The 13,286-nt window shown below is 44.5% G+C and overlaps 1 protein-coding gene across 3 annotated transcripts in view; it reads left to right on the forward strand.

Annotated features, from left to right (window-relative positions):
• The window catches only part of smtnb (smoothelin b), a 48,849-nt gene that overhangs the window by 32,684 nt on the left and 2,879 nt on the right, over window positions 1–13,286 (forward strand). For all 3 annotated transcript variants that reach the window (XM_046033960.1, XM_046033959.1, XM_046033958.1), the window contains 10 exons: window positions 1,669–1,742; window positions 8,757–8,942; window positions 9,081–9,156; window positions 9,313–9,354; window positions 10,266–10,445; window positions 10,684–10,746; window positions 10,836–10,917; window positions 11,009–11,185; window positions 11,279–11,405; window positions 11,592–11,743. In XM_046033960.1, the coding sequence (XP_045889916.1) occupies window positions 1,669–1,742; window positions 8,757–8,942; window positions 9,081–9,156; window positions 9,313–9,354; window positions 10,266–10,445; window positions 10,684–10,746; window positions 10,836–10,917; window positions 11,009–11,185; window positions 11,279–11,405; window positions 11,592–11,743 (1,159 nt within the window). The remainder of the gene's footprint in view (window positions 1–1,668; window positions 1,743–8,756; window positions 8,943–9,080; window positions 9,157–9,312; window positions 9,355–10,265; window positions 10,446–10,683; window positions 10,747–10,835; window positions 10,918–11,008; window positions 11,186–11,278; window positions 11,406–11,591; window positions 11,744–13,286) is intronic.

Here is a 13,286-nt window from a genome sequence, read left to right on the forward strand (position 1 = left end):
AGCAATTCCAAGCGCAGTGTCATTCAAGTACAATTGAATAAGCCTGCTAGCCCACACAGTACAGTGTTTTCTTTGTTACGTACAGAAATGTAGATATTGTCTGTCCCCTCTAGGGCTGCACAATTAATTGAAATATTATCAGAATCGCAGTATGACTAGGTGCAATATCCAAACTGAGGAAACTGAAATTTTTTGATGAATGTAAAATGTGTGTTAAAACAGCATTATAATGAAGTGCTGCAGAGATCCTCTGGTCTATAAATCCTGTTCTCCAGATGTAAGAAAAACATGTTTGTGTGCTACAGACCCCAACAAATGTCTCATCATCATCTTTGATGATGTTTTTTCAGCGTGAAAAAAAAAATTGTGATGCAAAAATGATAATTCCCACTAATCGTAAAGCACATCTCAGATCTTAATATCTGTCAATTTTATTTTTTACTAATCCTCCCCTGTTTCACCACCTTTCAGTACCATATCATGCAGCCCTAATGTTTACCTGGCTGACTACTTGCTCTGATGCTCCATGTTAACACTTTAGTATATGCTGTGTTCAGCAACCATTAGTCATGATGTAACGGCTCTCAGGGAACACTGTAAACTACATGAAAATAATTGAAATATTTTTGTGGGGTGCATTTTATGTTTTTTTTTGGTTTTTTTTAGAGAACAGTAGAGATATGACAGGAAATGAGGGAAGAGAGATGGGAAAGGACATGCAACATAAGTCCCTGTGCCTGACATGAAACCAGGGATGATGCAGTTCATTGCCTGCGCCTTGACCTCCAGGCCACAAGGGCACCCTGTGAATATAAGAAAATATGTAGACATCACTGTGCAGCTGATGAAAACATGGTGTAATGTACATATTCAGCCCGATACATACTCATAGTGCAACCAGTACCATTAATTGCATGAAACAAAAACATGAATAGTATGAATCTCAGTCCGTTTCAGAAGCAAAGCTGCTACAACTGCTGTTACTGTCTGTCCAAACAAGAGGTCTTAAGTTTCAGCTCTTCCCAGCAACCGGGACCTCCAACCCAAACAGTTTATTTAAGACTCAAGCTGGACCTGTGCAATTACTGCCCCCCCCCCCCCCCCCCCCCCCCCCCCCCCCCCCCCCCCCCCCCCCCCCCAGGACCCGTTCTGGCAGCCCCACTGGGCTCCGTCACGCGGGTCACTCTGTTTCTTTTCAGCTCAATTTGCTTTAATGGTTTTGGGCTCCTTTTTTGGGAACCTGCCTGTCTCCCACTGACTAAAGGCAGGCTGAGATCGTGTCACAGATTTCTCTCAAAAGTGCCTACCAAGCGCGTGTGTGGAGTGAAAGGAGGTGAGTGGAGGGTTTGACAACTGGTCACAAGGACATGCATTTACGTACTCTTGCAGGCAAACGAAGAGTGCTGTTTATGTTAAAGGTGCCGTGATCTAGATTTTCTCACTTGCCTCTCATTAGACATAAGTCCATGTTGTTTATGACACTATGGCAGCTTATGTAACTGACTAATGTCTACCACCAACTCATTGCAAGACCATGCATATTGGCCCCAGAACCTTTCTTGGTCTTCTGAAGTTTGTTTATAATCAACCCATAACCATGGACCACATCTATCTGAATTTAAATGTGTTCTACTTAAAATCCATTTGGCTTTACTGTGTTTGTTTCAGAGTTGACCCTTGGCCTCAGAGCGACACCATTCAAGATCTCCTCATCCAGCGTCTCCTCCGGATCCTCCATCAAGGTACAGCCTGCCTTTGCAGATTCATCTTTTGGAAATGTTCACAACATTCAGGCCCCACAGAATCTTGAGACCTGACAAACATACATTAAAAACACATTCCAGTTCCCTCGAATTAAAGATTAACATTTTGTTTTTATCCACTACTTCATTCCAAACTGACACAATTGAATTGCACTGTATTTTTGCTTCGTCTGCTGCAACAATCACCAATAAAGGCCTGAAACGCAAGTGAGCCGGGAAAATGAAAAGATAGACAGAGTGTGAGAAAAGGAGGGAGATGAGGGAAGAACAGTGTTTATCAAACAAAGAGTGGGTAGCCAGTCACATCTGTCCTTGTAGGGTATGTGAAAGAGAGAGAGGGAGAGGAAGGTGCTCTGGGCATTCCTTGTTTTCTCTCAGCAGGCCATGCCCTCTGAGTTCTATCTAGGAAATGTTTCCTAAATCACACCTGTCTGTCTTCATGTACAATTACTGTCCAGCTGCATTACAACACATGCTGACACAAGTTATTCATCACGTATTTTCTTATGGGGAGCTAAAACCCAAAGTTGCGACTCTGTTTCTTAATTGTGCACTCTAATAGGCTGAAAGTGGGCAGAGTCTATTGCTGATGGTGGAAAGTGACCGCTGAGCAGGGAGCGCAAACCGATCCCCTCCCATCTCACAGTGACCTCTGGATTTAGGAACAGTTAAACTCCCATTTGCTTCATTCCTTAACCTCCTTGCTCCTCCATGAAAGGAATTGTCCTCATGAATGGAGAGTGGGGGATTGAGAGGGGGAGGGGAGGAGAAGCGGTGTCCTATTTACTCTTTAATGGCTGTGTATTCCACGCCTTGTCCAGCGCAGTGGTAATCTGGTTACGGGACCAGGGAACTGGTTAATTAGGGCTGGGAGGAGGCTCCACAAGGCTGCAGGGTGGATTTAAGGTGTTGGAATGAGACTGTCTCCATCAGTTTTGCAGTTCTTGAGACACACAAAAACAGGGGCAGGTTCGAACAAATATATCACAGCAGAGTCTTTCTTGTACAAGAGGGATTTGCAGGAAGAGGACAAAGATTCTGCAGGAAATGAAGTGTATACTTGTCTGAGTGCTGTTACAACATTAAACAGGATGCAGGTAACGTCTTTGTGTGGGTGCTAACATGTTTTATATTTTGGTAAAAAAAAAAAAATGATATATGTAGGTGAGGAATTTGTTTTATTGGATTTCAAAACATGTGTCACTCACCAATCATTAGTTTAACCCTGAATTGTGCCTATCCTGTTATTACTTATTACCATCCTGTTGGCACTTTTTGTGGACTTAATTTTCATGAGCACAACTGCTCCGAAGGAATACGTTTCAGCCACTTCATCCGAGTTTGTGGCTGCCGGCTAAAGCCATCTACTGCATGGATTCCAACAAAATATGTGAAGACAGGGCCCAGGTTTAAAAATGCTGAAATTATACTTAAGCCACATGCCTTACCACTGGCTCCAAAATGTAACACGCCAAGCATGACTGCATGTTGGCACCAATAGGCTGTGGTTCACATGAAGCTTATCCCATCAACTGCATCGTTGTATATGCTCAACATGAATGCCTTCGCATAACCCACAAGTCTGTCTCTCTTTTTGTCACTGAGATATTTACCTGCTTGTGCCGGATTTTCTCAAGTTTTACCATACAAACACTGAGCCTGAGTGACTTGGCTAATGAGATTGTAAAAACAGCAGCAGACACTGTTGGTTAGCATCAACCAGGGGTAGGCAGCTTGGTTAGCTTAAGACTGATCCAGAGACAACCTGTTCTCTGACTCTTCCTGGTTTAGTCGAAGGTTGTGTGGGAGGAGGTGACATGTCAGGGAGGTTTCATATTAAAGTACCTTTTTCACATTGTTGTATGTTCATTATAGCAAGATGAGTGTGCAGCGTAGTGAGAGTTATGATACGCTTGTCCTGTTTAGTGTTGTTGATTGCTGTTTATTGACCACAGTGGTTCCTGTCTGGGACTCTGATCTGTTTGGGTGGTCTGGGCTTCTCCTCGGTGGTCTAACTTCAGCACTCACAGCCTCTACTTTTTACTTAGTGGTGTTTTTTTTTTTTTAATTCCAATAAAGCTGATAGCATCATCTCTTGCTGGGGATTGACTATAAATTACAATCTGTTTAAGAGTCAACAGGGAGAAACATTTTAGATAAAATAAATAATGGAAAGACCCCAAAACAATGTAGGACAAATGTGAGTTAGAGAGATAGAGCTACTAGCTAAGGTCAAGATGCTTGTAGTATTTCAGTGCAATGATGAGAGTTCATTTCAGACAGGTGAGACTAGCAGTTGATTATTGATGCCTCCTGCTCCAGAGATCACAGCTGCTCCGGCTCATCTCAGCTGTCCGTCCATGCCGACCACTGCACTCGGCCTTGAACACAAATATAAATAATGCCATAGCTTTAAAGCCAATGTGGTGACAGGAAAGTCAGTCTGTTTCGTGTAGTCATAGAGATTACTGCCAAGCTCCAGGTCACACTGGTAATGTGCTGCTGCGTAAACATGGACACACAGGCCCACAGTCAGCAACAGATTGTCTTACGGTCACACAGAGGAATAAAGACCCCATTGTTAACATACTGCTGATCCATGACACATGAGGGTAGCCCAACCAGTTCACATTTGTCACAGATTTAAGCCTGTTCTGCAGAGTGAGGTGCAAACTGGAGAAAAAGGTATGAGAGAATCTAATGTCTGGATGAACTTTACTTTCAAGACGGTTCACAATAGCCACAGACACTGTCACATAAGAGTGAGAAAACATAAAAATTGAATTCAACTCACACTACTACGGTATTTTCCTACATAATAATCAGAAACATGGACCTCTATAAGCAGACAATTATAGCATAAGCACTTTCTAGTCTTGTGCTCCTTGTCCTCCGACATCACTTTCCTTTTAGTGTGGGTAAAGTGATTTAGTGCTTTGATGCATGCTAAGACTAGAGCCATGTCCTTCTTGGGTTTTGACCCACTTTCCCTGTTGCCACTCACATTTCCCTCCACTCTCCCTCGGGGCCAGATTCTTCCTGGGAACTGTTTTGCTTACCTGTAAATCCCAAGAGAGACCATTGTTGCCCTTTCTCATATTGCTCTCCACTGAATCCCAGACTGTTGGTCGTTAACATTTTGTCATGTGTAGCTTAGCTTCTAATCAGACGGCATTCAGAGATACAGTAAGTACAGTACCATTTCATTTCTTCCGCATGGCCTGTAATATGCCAATAAATCATCTGTAGGCATTTAAAAGATGTACTTGAGCATCTTACACTATAAACAACATACACTCACAGACTTCTGTCAGCATTCTTGGAGAGCTCTTAATTTAACACAAAAGCACTTGAAGCATTTACATGAGCCGCAGCTGGGTCCCTACTGCTTTGTCAGTCAGCCTAAAACAAAATCTCAGAAGGGCTGTGATGTCCTTCCCAGAGCCGTGGAGAACTGGGCCTTTCACCCTCACCGGTCCCAGTCTGCTCTGTCATGGTCCGAAACACTTCATGGAATGATCTTCCCTCTGGAGTTCTGTTGCATTTTGTCAGAAAGCAATGTGAAGAGGAGTGAAACCCGTACAACATATAACTCTACTCAGCCCAGGCCTCGAGCCACATCTAAACCCTCATTGCCTGCCAATCGAGGTGTGAAGGACAAGGGCTCTAAATAAAAAGGAAGAGGGAGGGGTGAAGTTTCTAAATTCTTGCCTCTACCATTCCCCCTCTGGTCTCCACCAGTACCCTGGGACTGACTGGCTTAGTGGAATAATGTCGGCAGGAGATAAACGGACATGTCCACAGCACCTGGAAATAGGGGGGTGGGGCTACTGCTGCCTGGGAAAGAGGATTCCTTGCATGCTTATTGGCTGTCAGGTTTTTGGCCGGTAAAGAGGGGATATTTGCTGGAGGTATAAAGACTGCGTTGTTTTAGATAGTCTCTACAGACAGACGGACAAAGAGGACTCCTTCTACCCTCACATCTGAGACCAAGGCCACAACCTTTTGATTTCTCTGATCTTACACCCCATCTTGTTTATTTGCGGAGTGGATTTAAATTGAAAGGACTTTGGCAAGTGTAACATTTAGTGCCTCTAGTCTGGCCATGCCTGGAGTGAACCTGGACTTCCTTCCAGCCTCACAGGCTCCAGAGGCTTTGGACAGCCCAGATAGTGCTTGTGCTGAGTCTGGACTGGAGGAAGTGATTGGTGATCTGCTTGCTCAGGAGGAGGTAGAGGATGAAGAGGAGAAGTTTTGCAGGAGGAAATTTGAATTAACGTTACAGTGTGCAGTGGCGGAGATCCATAGTGATCTGCAGGTCTTTGGGAAGCGAGTGGATGTCCGTCTGGAGGAGGCAGCAGCTCAGGTGGCTCCTTTGGCAGAGGCTTTTGCCAGGCTGCAGGAGGAGAACCTGAGGCTGAGGATTCAACAGGAAATGCTGGTGAGGCAAGTGGAGGCCCTGTGCCAAGTAATGGGGCTACCTGATCCTGTACTCGCTGAAAGCTCACCTTCAATCCCATGTGAAACCAAAACTCCAACCAGTGATTCTCCAGCGTGCACACCCCAGGACACTGCACTTGAAGCACCGCATGATACCTCATGCACTCCTCAAGAGTCTCCATCCAGTGCACCCCAGGACACTCCAGATAGCACTCTTGTGAATACTCCATCATGTGTACCACAGGAACCTATATCACACCCCGGAGACTCTTTATCTACTGAGACAAGCGCACCTCAGAATTCAGAGCCTTCACCTGTCCCTCACCCACCCACCTTTGCAACCCGCCGCTCCCTTTCTGCTCCCTCTGTGATGGCAGACATTTCTTGCAACAACAGCACGGTACTGCTCTCTGTTAATTCAGATAAACTGCTTGAAGAATGGGAATGTCTTTTGTTCCAGTTTTGACAGTACCTGTGGCTCAGCTGGCCATGGGTTTTACATGACATGCCAGTGACAGTCTCTGTTCTGCTCACGTACTTGTTGACATATTGGCCCACCTCTCTTAGCTTTCCATTGGTTTTAATCTTTCATCATGTCCTCACCATCTCAGCTGTCAGTCAGTATTGACGGATTGTGTTTATGTGGAGAACTTCACTGCAATCTGTCATGGCGGTATTCCAATCCTCCGACACCATGTGTTTCTGATCACGTCCTGGCTAGCATTCGTGTGTGTCTGTATGCAAGTGTTCTGCTGAGTAGATACAGTTCCTGGAGGAGGGAAAAATTAACATGTTGTAACAGTAAACGTGGCCCTGGCCTGTGGTTTGCCATCTTCAAATCATCCATAATGTTTGGCATACATGAACCCTTCCAAAGGGAGCCATAAATTAAAACATTTTACTTGTCTGGCTTCAGAGCAAGAATGGGATTTAAGGCCTTACATTCTCTTTACAGAGATTTATGCAGAGTTTCATGACTGACAAGATAACCGCTCATCTTGAGCCTTGTTTGCTCTAAGTGCTCTTGAAATCCCACAACAAACCGTAAGTGTGTGTGTGTGTGTGCTTGTGTGTACACTGGTGACATTTTGAGGGATACTAAGTATTTGGTCAGTTGTATAACAGAAGATAATGCCGCAGTGTTCATATTCCTGTCTAATCCTACAAAGACAGCTGGTTCTGCCAATCACCTGCTCCAGTAACGGTGATGGACTTCTCTTAAATGTTACTCCCCATAGCAAACAGATGATTGTGATACAGATGATGGTGACCTTATGTGGCCCTTTTCCCTATGCCTTTTTGCAGTATCAGCTTATTTCTACCATGTCAGCTATTCATAATTCTGCTGGTGGAGAGACTGTATTACACATCTAAGTGGTGAACCTAATAGCTTTCCAAAGGATTAGAGAAAAACTAAACAAAAAGAGCAGTTTCATTCCACGGTGACTCACATGCTGAAGAGTAGTCTGAAGTTGAATAAAACATGATTCAAGCACTAAGGTTATCTGGGATTTTCTCACCCCACACATATTCCGTCATTGCCTGTCTCAGAGCCCTTGTTTGGCTGTGTTGTGTCCCTAAACATTCCTCGTCGGTCAAGTGGCTCTCAGTCCAATCTGTCCCATGTCCAGTGGCCACCAGTAATCACAGAGCGCTGTGCTGGGCATTGTCCCTCCCTTGTGAGACCTGGCCCGGCAGGGGCCTGTAGGGAGGAGGGCCGGACAGCTGTGGATAGGGACAAGGGACAGTTGTCTGAGCTATATCTGGACCTGGACTCAGTTACAACGATAGCATTGCCTCAAGCCTCAGCTAGAGCCTATTGTCTGCCACAGGCATTCAGCACCTTATGAAATTTAAGAGGTGTTTTCGGTAGGATTTATGGTCACTCACAGTGACTGGTAGATAGCCAGCTTTACCTTTACGACCTGTAATGTAATTCTTCTTCACTCTTTGGTTTTGCTCCTATGCTCACTACTGCTTCTGTGGTGCACATACATGGATTTTTCATATTGTTTATATCTGCTAATGCATTGTTCCCGTCTTCCAGCCATAGTGGTGTATTGTACCTGTCACATAAACTCTTGGTTAAGAGCAGCTTGGTATCATTTGGACACTCAGTGTGTCAGTTACACTCCATGAACTACGTTAACAGTAACTTGGCTGAGTTGCTCTTGCTCTCATGTGCTTATTGTCAACCCTCTCTGGCATGGCTGGACGGCAGAGGGGATGGAAGAAATTATGAGATATAGTGAGTGGGCAGTCTTGCTACAAAAGAGATTATTAGAGGGAGCGTACTTCACACACTCAGGCCTATTATGGCTGCAGTATGTTTTACCCAAAATCATCCTGTGCTGATTACATCCTAACTGTCAGCAAGCTTCAGTTATTTTTTTTTAAACCCTCATCCTGGTTTCATAAGTGTACAACCAAGGTCAAAATGTCTTTTTTTTTTTTCAAAATGAGACTAATTAATGTAACCCTGCGTCCTTTTTCAGATAAATATGTATGTGCTGACGCTCACGCTGTGTGTGTTTTGTTATGTGTCTTTTGCAGATAGAGACAGAGCCCGTTGTGGCCTCTGAGCCGGTGTTTTCACCTGGACCATCTGTTCAAGTGGCGTGTCACGTCCCAGCAATCCCCAATGGCTCCAGCACTCAGGCCAAACCCGACGAGCGCTCGGGAAAGCTGACTGCTGAACAGCTGGCTGCTATCGAGGATGAAGAGCTCCTTGACAAAATGGTACTTCACACCCAAGTTATAATTCTGCATGATTTAGATTTAAAAAGCACTTTGTAGCAAACACAGCAGCTTCAGTCATGCAGAAAGTTTGTGTATTGCCAGCTTTGTGAGGGTATATTTGGAAATGTCCCTCCACAGCTCGATGAGTCAAAAGACTTTGAGGAGAGGAAGATTATCCGTGCAGCTATGAGAGACCTTCGCAAGAAAAAGAGAGGTAATTGCATAAAGAAAAAATCTTTTATCTGTTTTTTTGTTTTTTTTTGCTTCATTCATTTTTGTCACGACTACTGCTTTCTTCCAAGTCATCAGAGGTTGGCACATTTTTAAAAAATTGCATTTTCCACATTATTTCTGTTCATTCTGCCCTCAGAGGCCAAGCTGGGATGTACTCAAGAAGAAATAGGTAGGGCAGGTTGGTGTGCATTGTGCATTTAACAATTAATACTTGCCTGCGTTTGTCTTTTTGTGTGCTTCATCCTGTCATTGTGAGATCACCACAAATTTTAAACAGTTTATCTCTCGGACTTCTGTGGTAGATGTTGAAGCATCTGTTGGTAGTTTTGTTAATGTGCATGAATCCTGGTTTACACTCACCTCAGCGTGCTGCAACATTAGTTAGTGAAACATCTCACGTTTAGTGTATTTTTTATTTCATAGTGAGCACTCACCATGTGGTTTCACCAGGTGTCTGGTTGCATTGAGCTGACAGTTGAACCTCCTAATTGAGTCCCAGATCTGAGTCTACACTGGACAAATCTGGAGAGGTTCACTGCACCTAGTAGCATCGAGTATGCAAAGGGTCCACGACCCACGAGCCATAACCTCTGCAATTTTAGCAAAAGATATCACATAGTTGGTAGAATAAATGTCTAAGATTAACACAGTATGTCTCAATACACGTGATTACTCAGGTAAAACTTGGAGGTAGCCGTGCAGGTGTTGATACATTAGTGTTGGGGACATTGCTGAATTTGGCACAGCTTTTTGAGCTGACTGATCTGAGTGTGTTTGCTCTGTGATTTGATCTGTGATGTTTGTGCAGTACATATTACTTGTCAGCTTTGGCTTGGCTGCAAGCCTCCCACCTGTGTGTGTTCAGAGGAATTTTACGGTACTGTGTGGAAAGAATCCTGAAATGTATTGCCTGAAATTTGGAAGCTCAGTTTTAATCCATCTTTGTGGCAGTCAGATGAGGTGCTGGCAGTTTGTTTAGGACCTCTTGTCCTCTTTCTCCTATTTTTCCACTGACATCATCTCTCCACCTTCCCCACCACCTCTCCATCTCTTCTCTTCTCTCCTCTCCTCTCCTCTCCTCCACCCCAGACCAGAGAGAAAAGGAGCGTGAGACCCGTGTGCAGGAGCTCCGGCAGCAGAGAGAAGAGCGAACACAGATGGGTCGCGCTGGGGTCGGAGCAGGAGAGGTGGTCATGAGGAAGGTGGAGAAGTCAGCGGATGGCTCCACCCTCAGCCAAGTCACCAAAACAGACCGCTTCGCCCAGTCTGGTAGTTTTTTCTTTTTTTTCTTTTCCTGTGCATTTATGAACCTTCTTTAAACCTTTCAACAAAGAACCAGTTCTTATTTGCAGACAAAAGGCATTTTTGGAGAGAAAGGCAAAAACAGGGGAGCAAAACATAATAAACAGTGAAAGTGAATGGAAAACAAGTCATAAGGACACTGACAGTCATAAAATATAATCTTTCCAATAAATAAATAATATGAAGTGTCTATTTGTGTGTTTAGATAATGGGAACAGATCAACACGCAGCACTGTCGTCGAGGCCAGTTATGTGCAGAAAACAGACAGTGAGTCATTACTTTATTTCACTCTCTCTTACAATACAGTCTCATCAATAGTATCATTCATATCTCTGTGTATTTGTTTATTATTTCAGGAGGGACACTCCAGTCAAAATCATACAGCTTCACCTCTTCCACGTCCTCTTCCTCCTCTAATGCAAGCAAAAAAGTCGGCAGGTGGGTTAAGAAACATCAGCACAGTAATCACACCGAGTTTGAAATCCCTTCACTTTCACAAATGAACTTGCCGTACATGTCCCCGCCTCAGTGTGTTTGATCGCGAGGATGACTCGTCGTCTCGCAGTGGCAGCGGCGGGTTGGCCGCCGTGGAGCGAAGGCAGGCAGAGAGGCGCAAAGAGCTGATGAGGGCTCAGACTCTGCCGAAGACCTCTGCCATGCAGGCCCGCAAAGCCATGATAGAGAAGCTGGAGAAGGAGGGAGGCGGGTAAGGATAAACAGAGAGGTATTACTACCAAAGAAAGAAAAAGAGCAGGTCAAGGCATGTAAATATTAACACAAACCTGACTTTTCTTTTTAGCCCTGGAAATCAGGCGGTCTCCAAGGTAAACAAGGTCCAGCGTTCCACCAGCTTTGGTGTACCCAACGCAAACTCCATCAAGCAGATGCTTCTCGACTGGTGCCGTGCCAAGACCCGCTCTTATGAGGTGAGCCAAGCATCCACTCAACTCACCGTGGGCTTAGTGCTCATCTTTAATGTCAGCCAGCGAAGCTGTAGCTGAACCTGATGATTAAGACAAGATAGGCTTTGATAATATTTTCCTTCTTTGGGAATGTTTGCATCAGTTATATATCACTGTCTCCACATTTGTTCTGTTTGTCTTCTCCTTCAGCATGTAGATATTCAGAATTTCTCATCCAGCTGGAGCAATGGCATGGCATTTTGTGCCCTGGTGCACAATTTTTTCCCTGATGCCTTTGACTACAGCTCCCTGAGCCCCAGCAACCGCAGGCAAAACTTTGAGGTGGCCTTCAGCAATGCAGAGTGAGTACACACACACAAGAGGAGGTTTGTCATGTCCACTAACCACATCAGTTTTATTATTGTTGTTAAGTTTTGACTGCAAGTGAGAGCATCTACCAACTTTGTTTCTTTGGAGAAACCACATGAACTACAGTGAACCTTCGTTTTATTTTTTTCTGAAGCTTGTCGGGGAAAATGTGAAGAATATGAGGAGAAACCAGCTGAAGGTGCCACTGCCGGCTTAGCTTTCCACTTAAAGATACAGACATTACCTTTCACCCGAGGCAGTCGTGGAGTGAATACACATTCAAAATCTAACAATCCAAACAATCCAGTTTTCCTGCGTTGCTGCCAGCCCAAACAAATACATTTCCCTTTCTTTGCATTGCAGATTTGTTATCACGTCCTTCTCTCATTGCTCTGTGAAATCCACTTGTAGCTTTTATTCAGTGTTGCTCTTTACCATGATCTACTTGAGCCTGAAGCACAGAGACGGACCGAAAACATGTGGAAGCTCCTCGACTGACTGTCACGGTGTTAACTTTCCCTGTCTCTCCCAGGTGTATCGAACCACCTCAAGGCTGAGCGAGCCCCATTTCTGCTTCTACACTAATTACTTCACCTCTAAACCTCCACTCTCCATCTTTCCTCTACTATGAGTAACCGCTGTGACACCCTCCATCTGCTCTAAACGAGAGACCCATGAGCAAACCCTCCCCAAACAACCACCAGGTTAAAAAAAAACAAAACGGACGAGCTCTCAGCTATGTCTCCCAATATTTTCCCTCCTTTTTACTCCTAATCTCTCTCCGCTCCTTTTCCTCTTTCTTTCTCGTCCTTCATGCATCACACCATTCTCACTTGTGATGCCCACCATCCATCTTGTGTGTGTGTGTGTGTGTGTGTGTGTGTGTGTGTTCACATGCTCCCAGTAGGATAATGTCCATGCTGATGTTGATTTTAATTATTTATACTCTCAACACCGGACTGTCACCCAACCACAGCCTCCCGCTTTCCACCTTTTGTGTTGCACTATCACTCACTTCCCCCAGGCACTCCTGACCCTCCCAGCAGTTCACTGTTATCTGGAATCCTAACGCTCAAACACACACACCATCCTGTGCACCAGTGTGTTTTTAGAGTCACCACATGGTTGTTTCTCTGTGTTTGTTTTTTTGCAGAATCCTTGTTGTTTTTTTCATCCTGTCTTTTATTTCTGACACAGAACATAGCCGTATTGAAATGGTCAAAAGTCTCTTGTCTTTAGTGCACAGAAAAAAACAACAACAAACAAAAAGGCTAAATGAGCATCGCCTGATGCTCATTTGACATTTTGTTTTGTCTTATGTATGTGTGTGTGTGTGTGTTTGCCACATACTGTACGTATCATGATGTTCATGAAGCATGTCAACTCATGGATATATTTGTGAACACAGAGAATGTAATGTTATACCTTTTTGTGTCCTTTCTCTCTCTCCCTGTGTCTTTCACCCTGAATCTTTTTCATTTGGCTGCTCACTGCTTTATCTGTCCCCCCCCCCCCCCCCCCCCCCCCCCCCCCTCT

This window comes from Micropterus dolomieu, linkage group LG21 (genome assembly GCF_021292245.1).
Source record: "Micropterus dolomieu isolate WLL.071019.BEF.003 ecotype Adirondacks linkage group LG21, ASM2129224v1, whole genome shotgun sequence".
In the NCBI taxonomy this organism is placed as follows: domain Eukaryota; kingdom Metazoa; phylum Chordata; class Actinopteri; order Centrarchiformes; family Centrarchidae; genus Micropterus; species Micropterus dolomieu.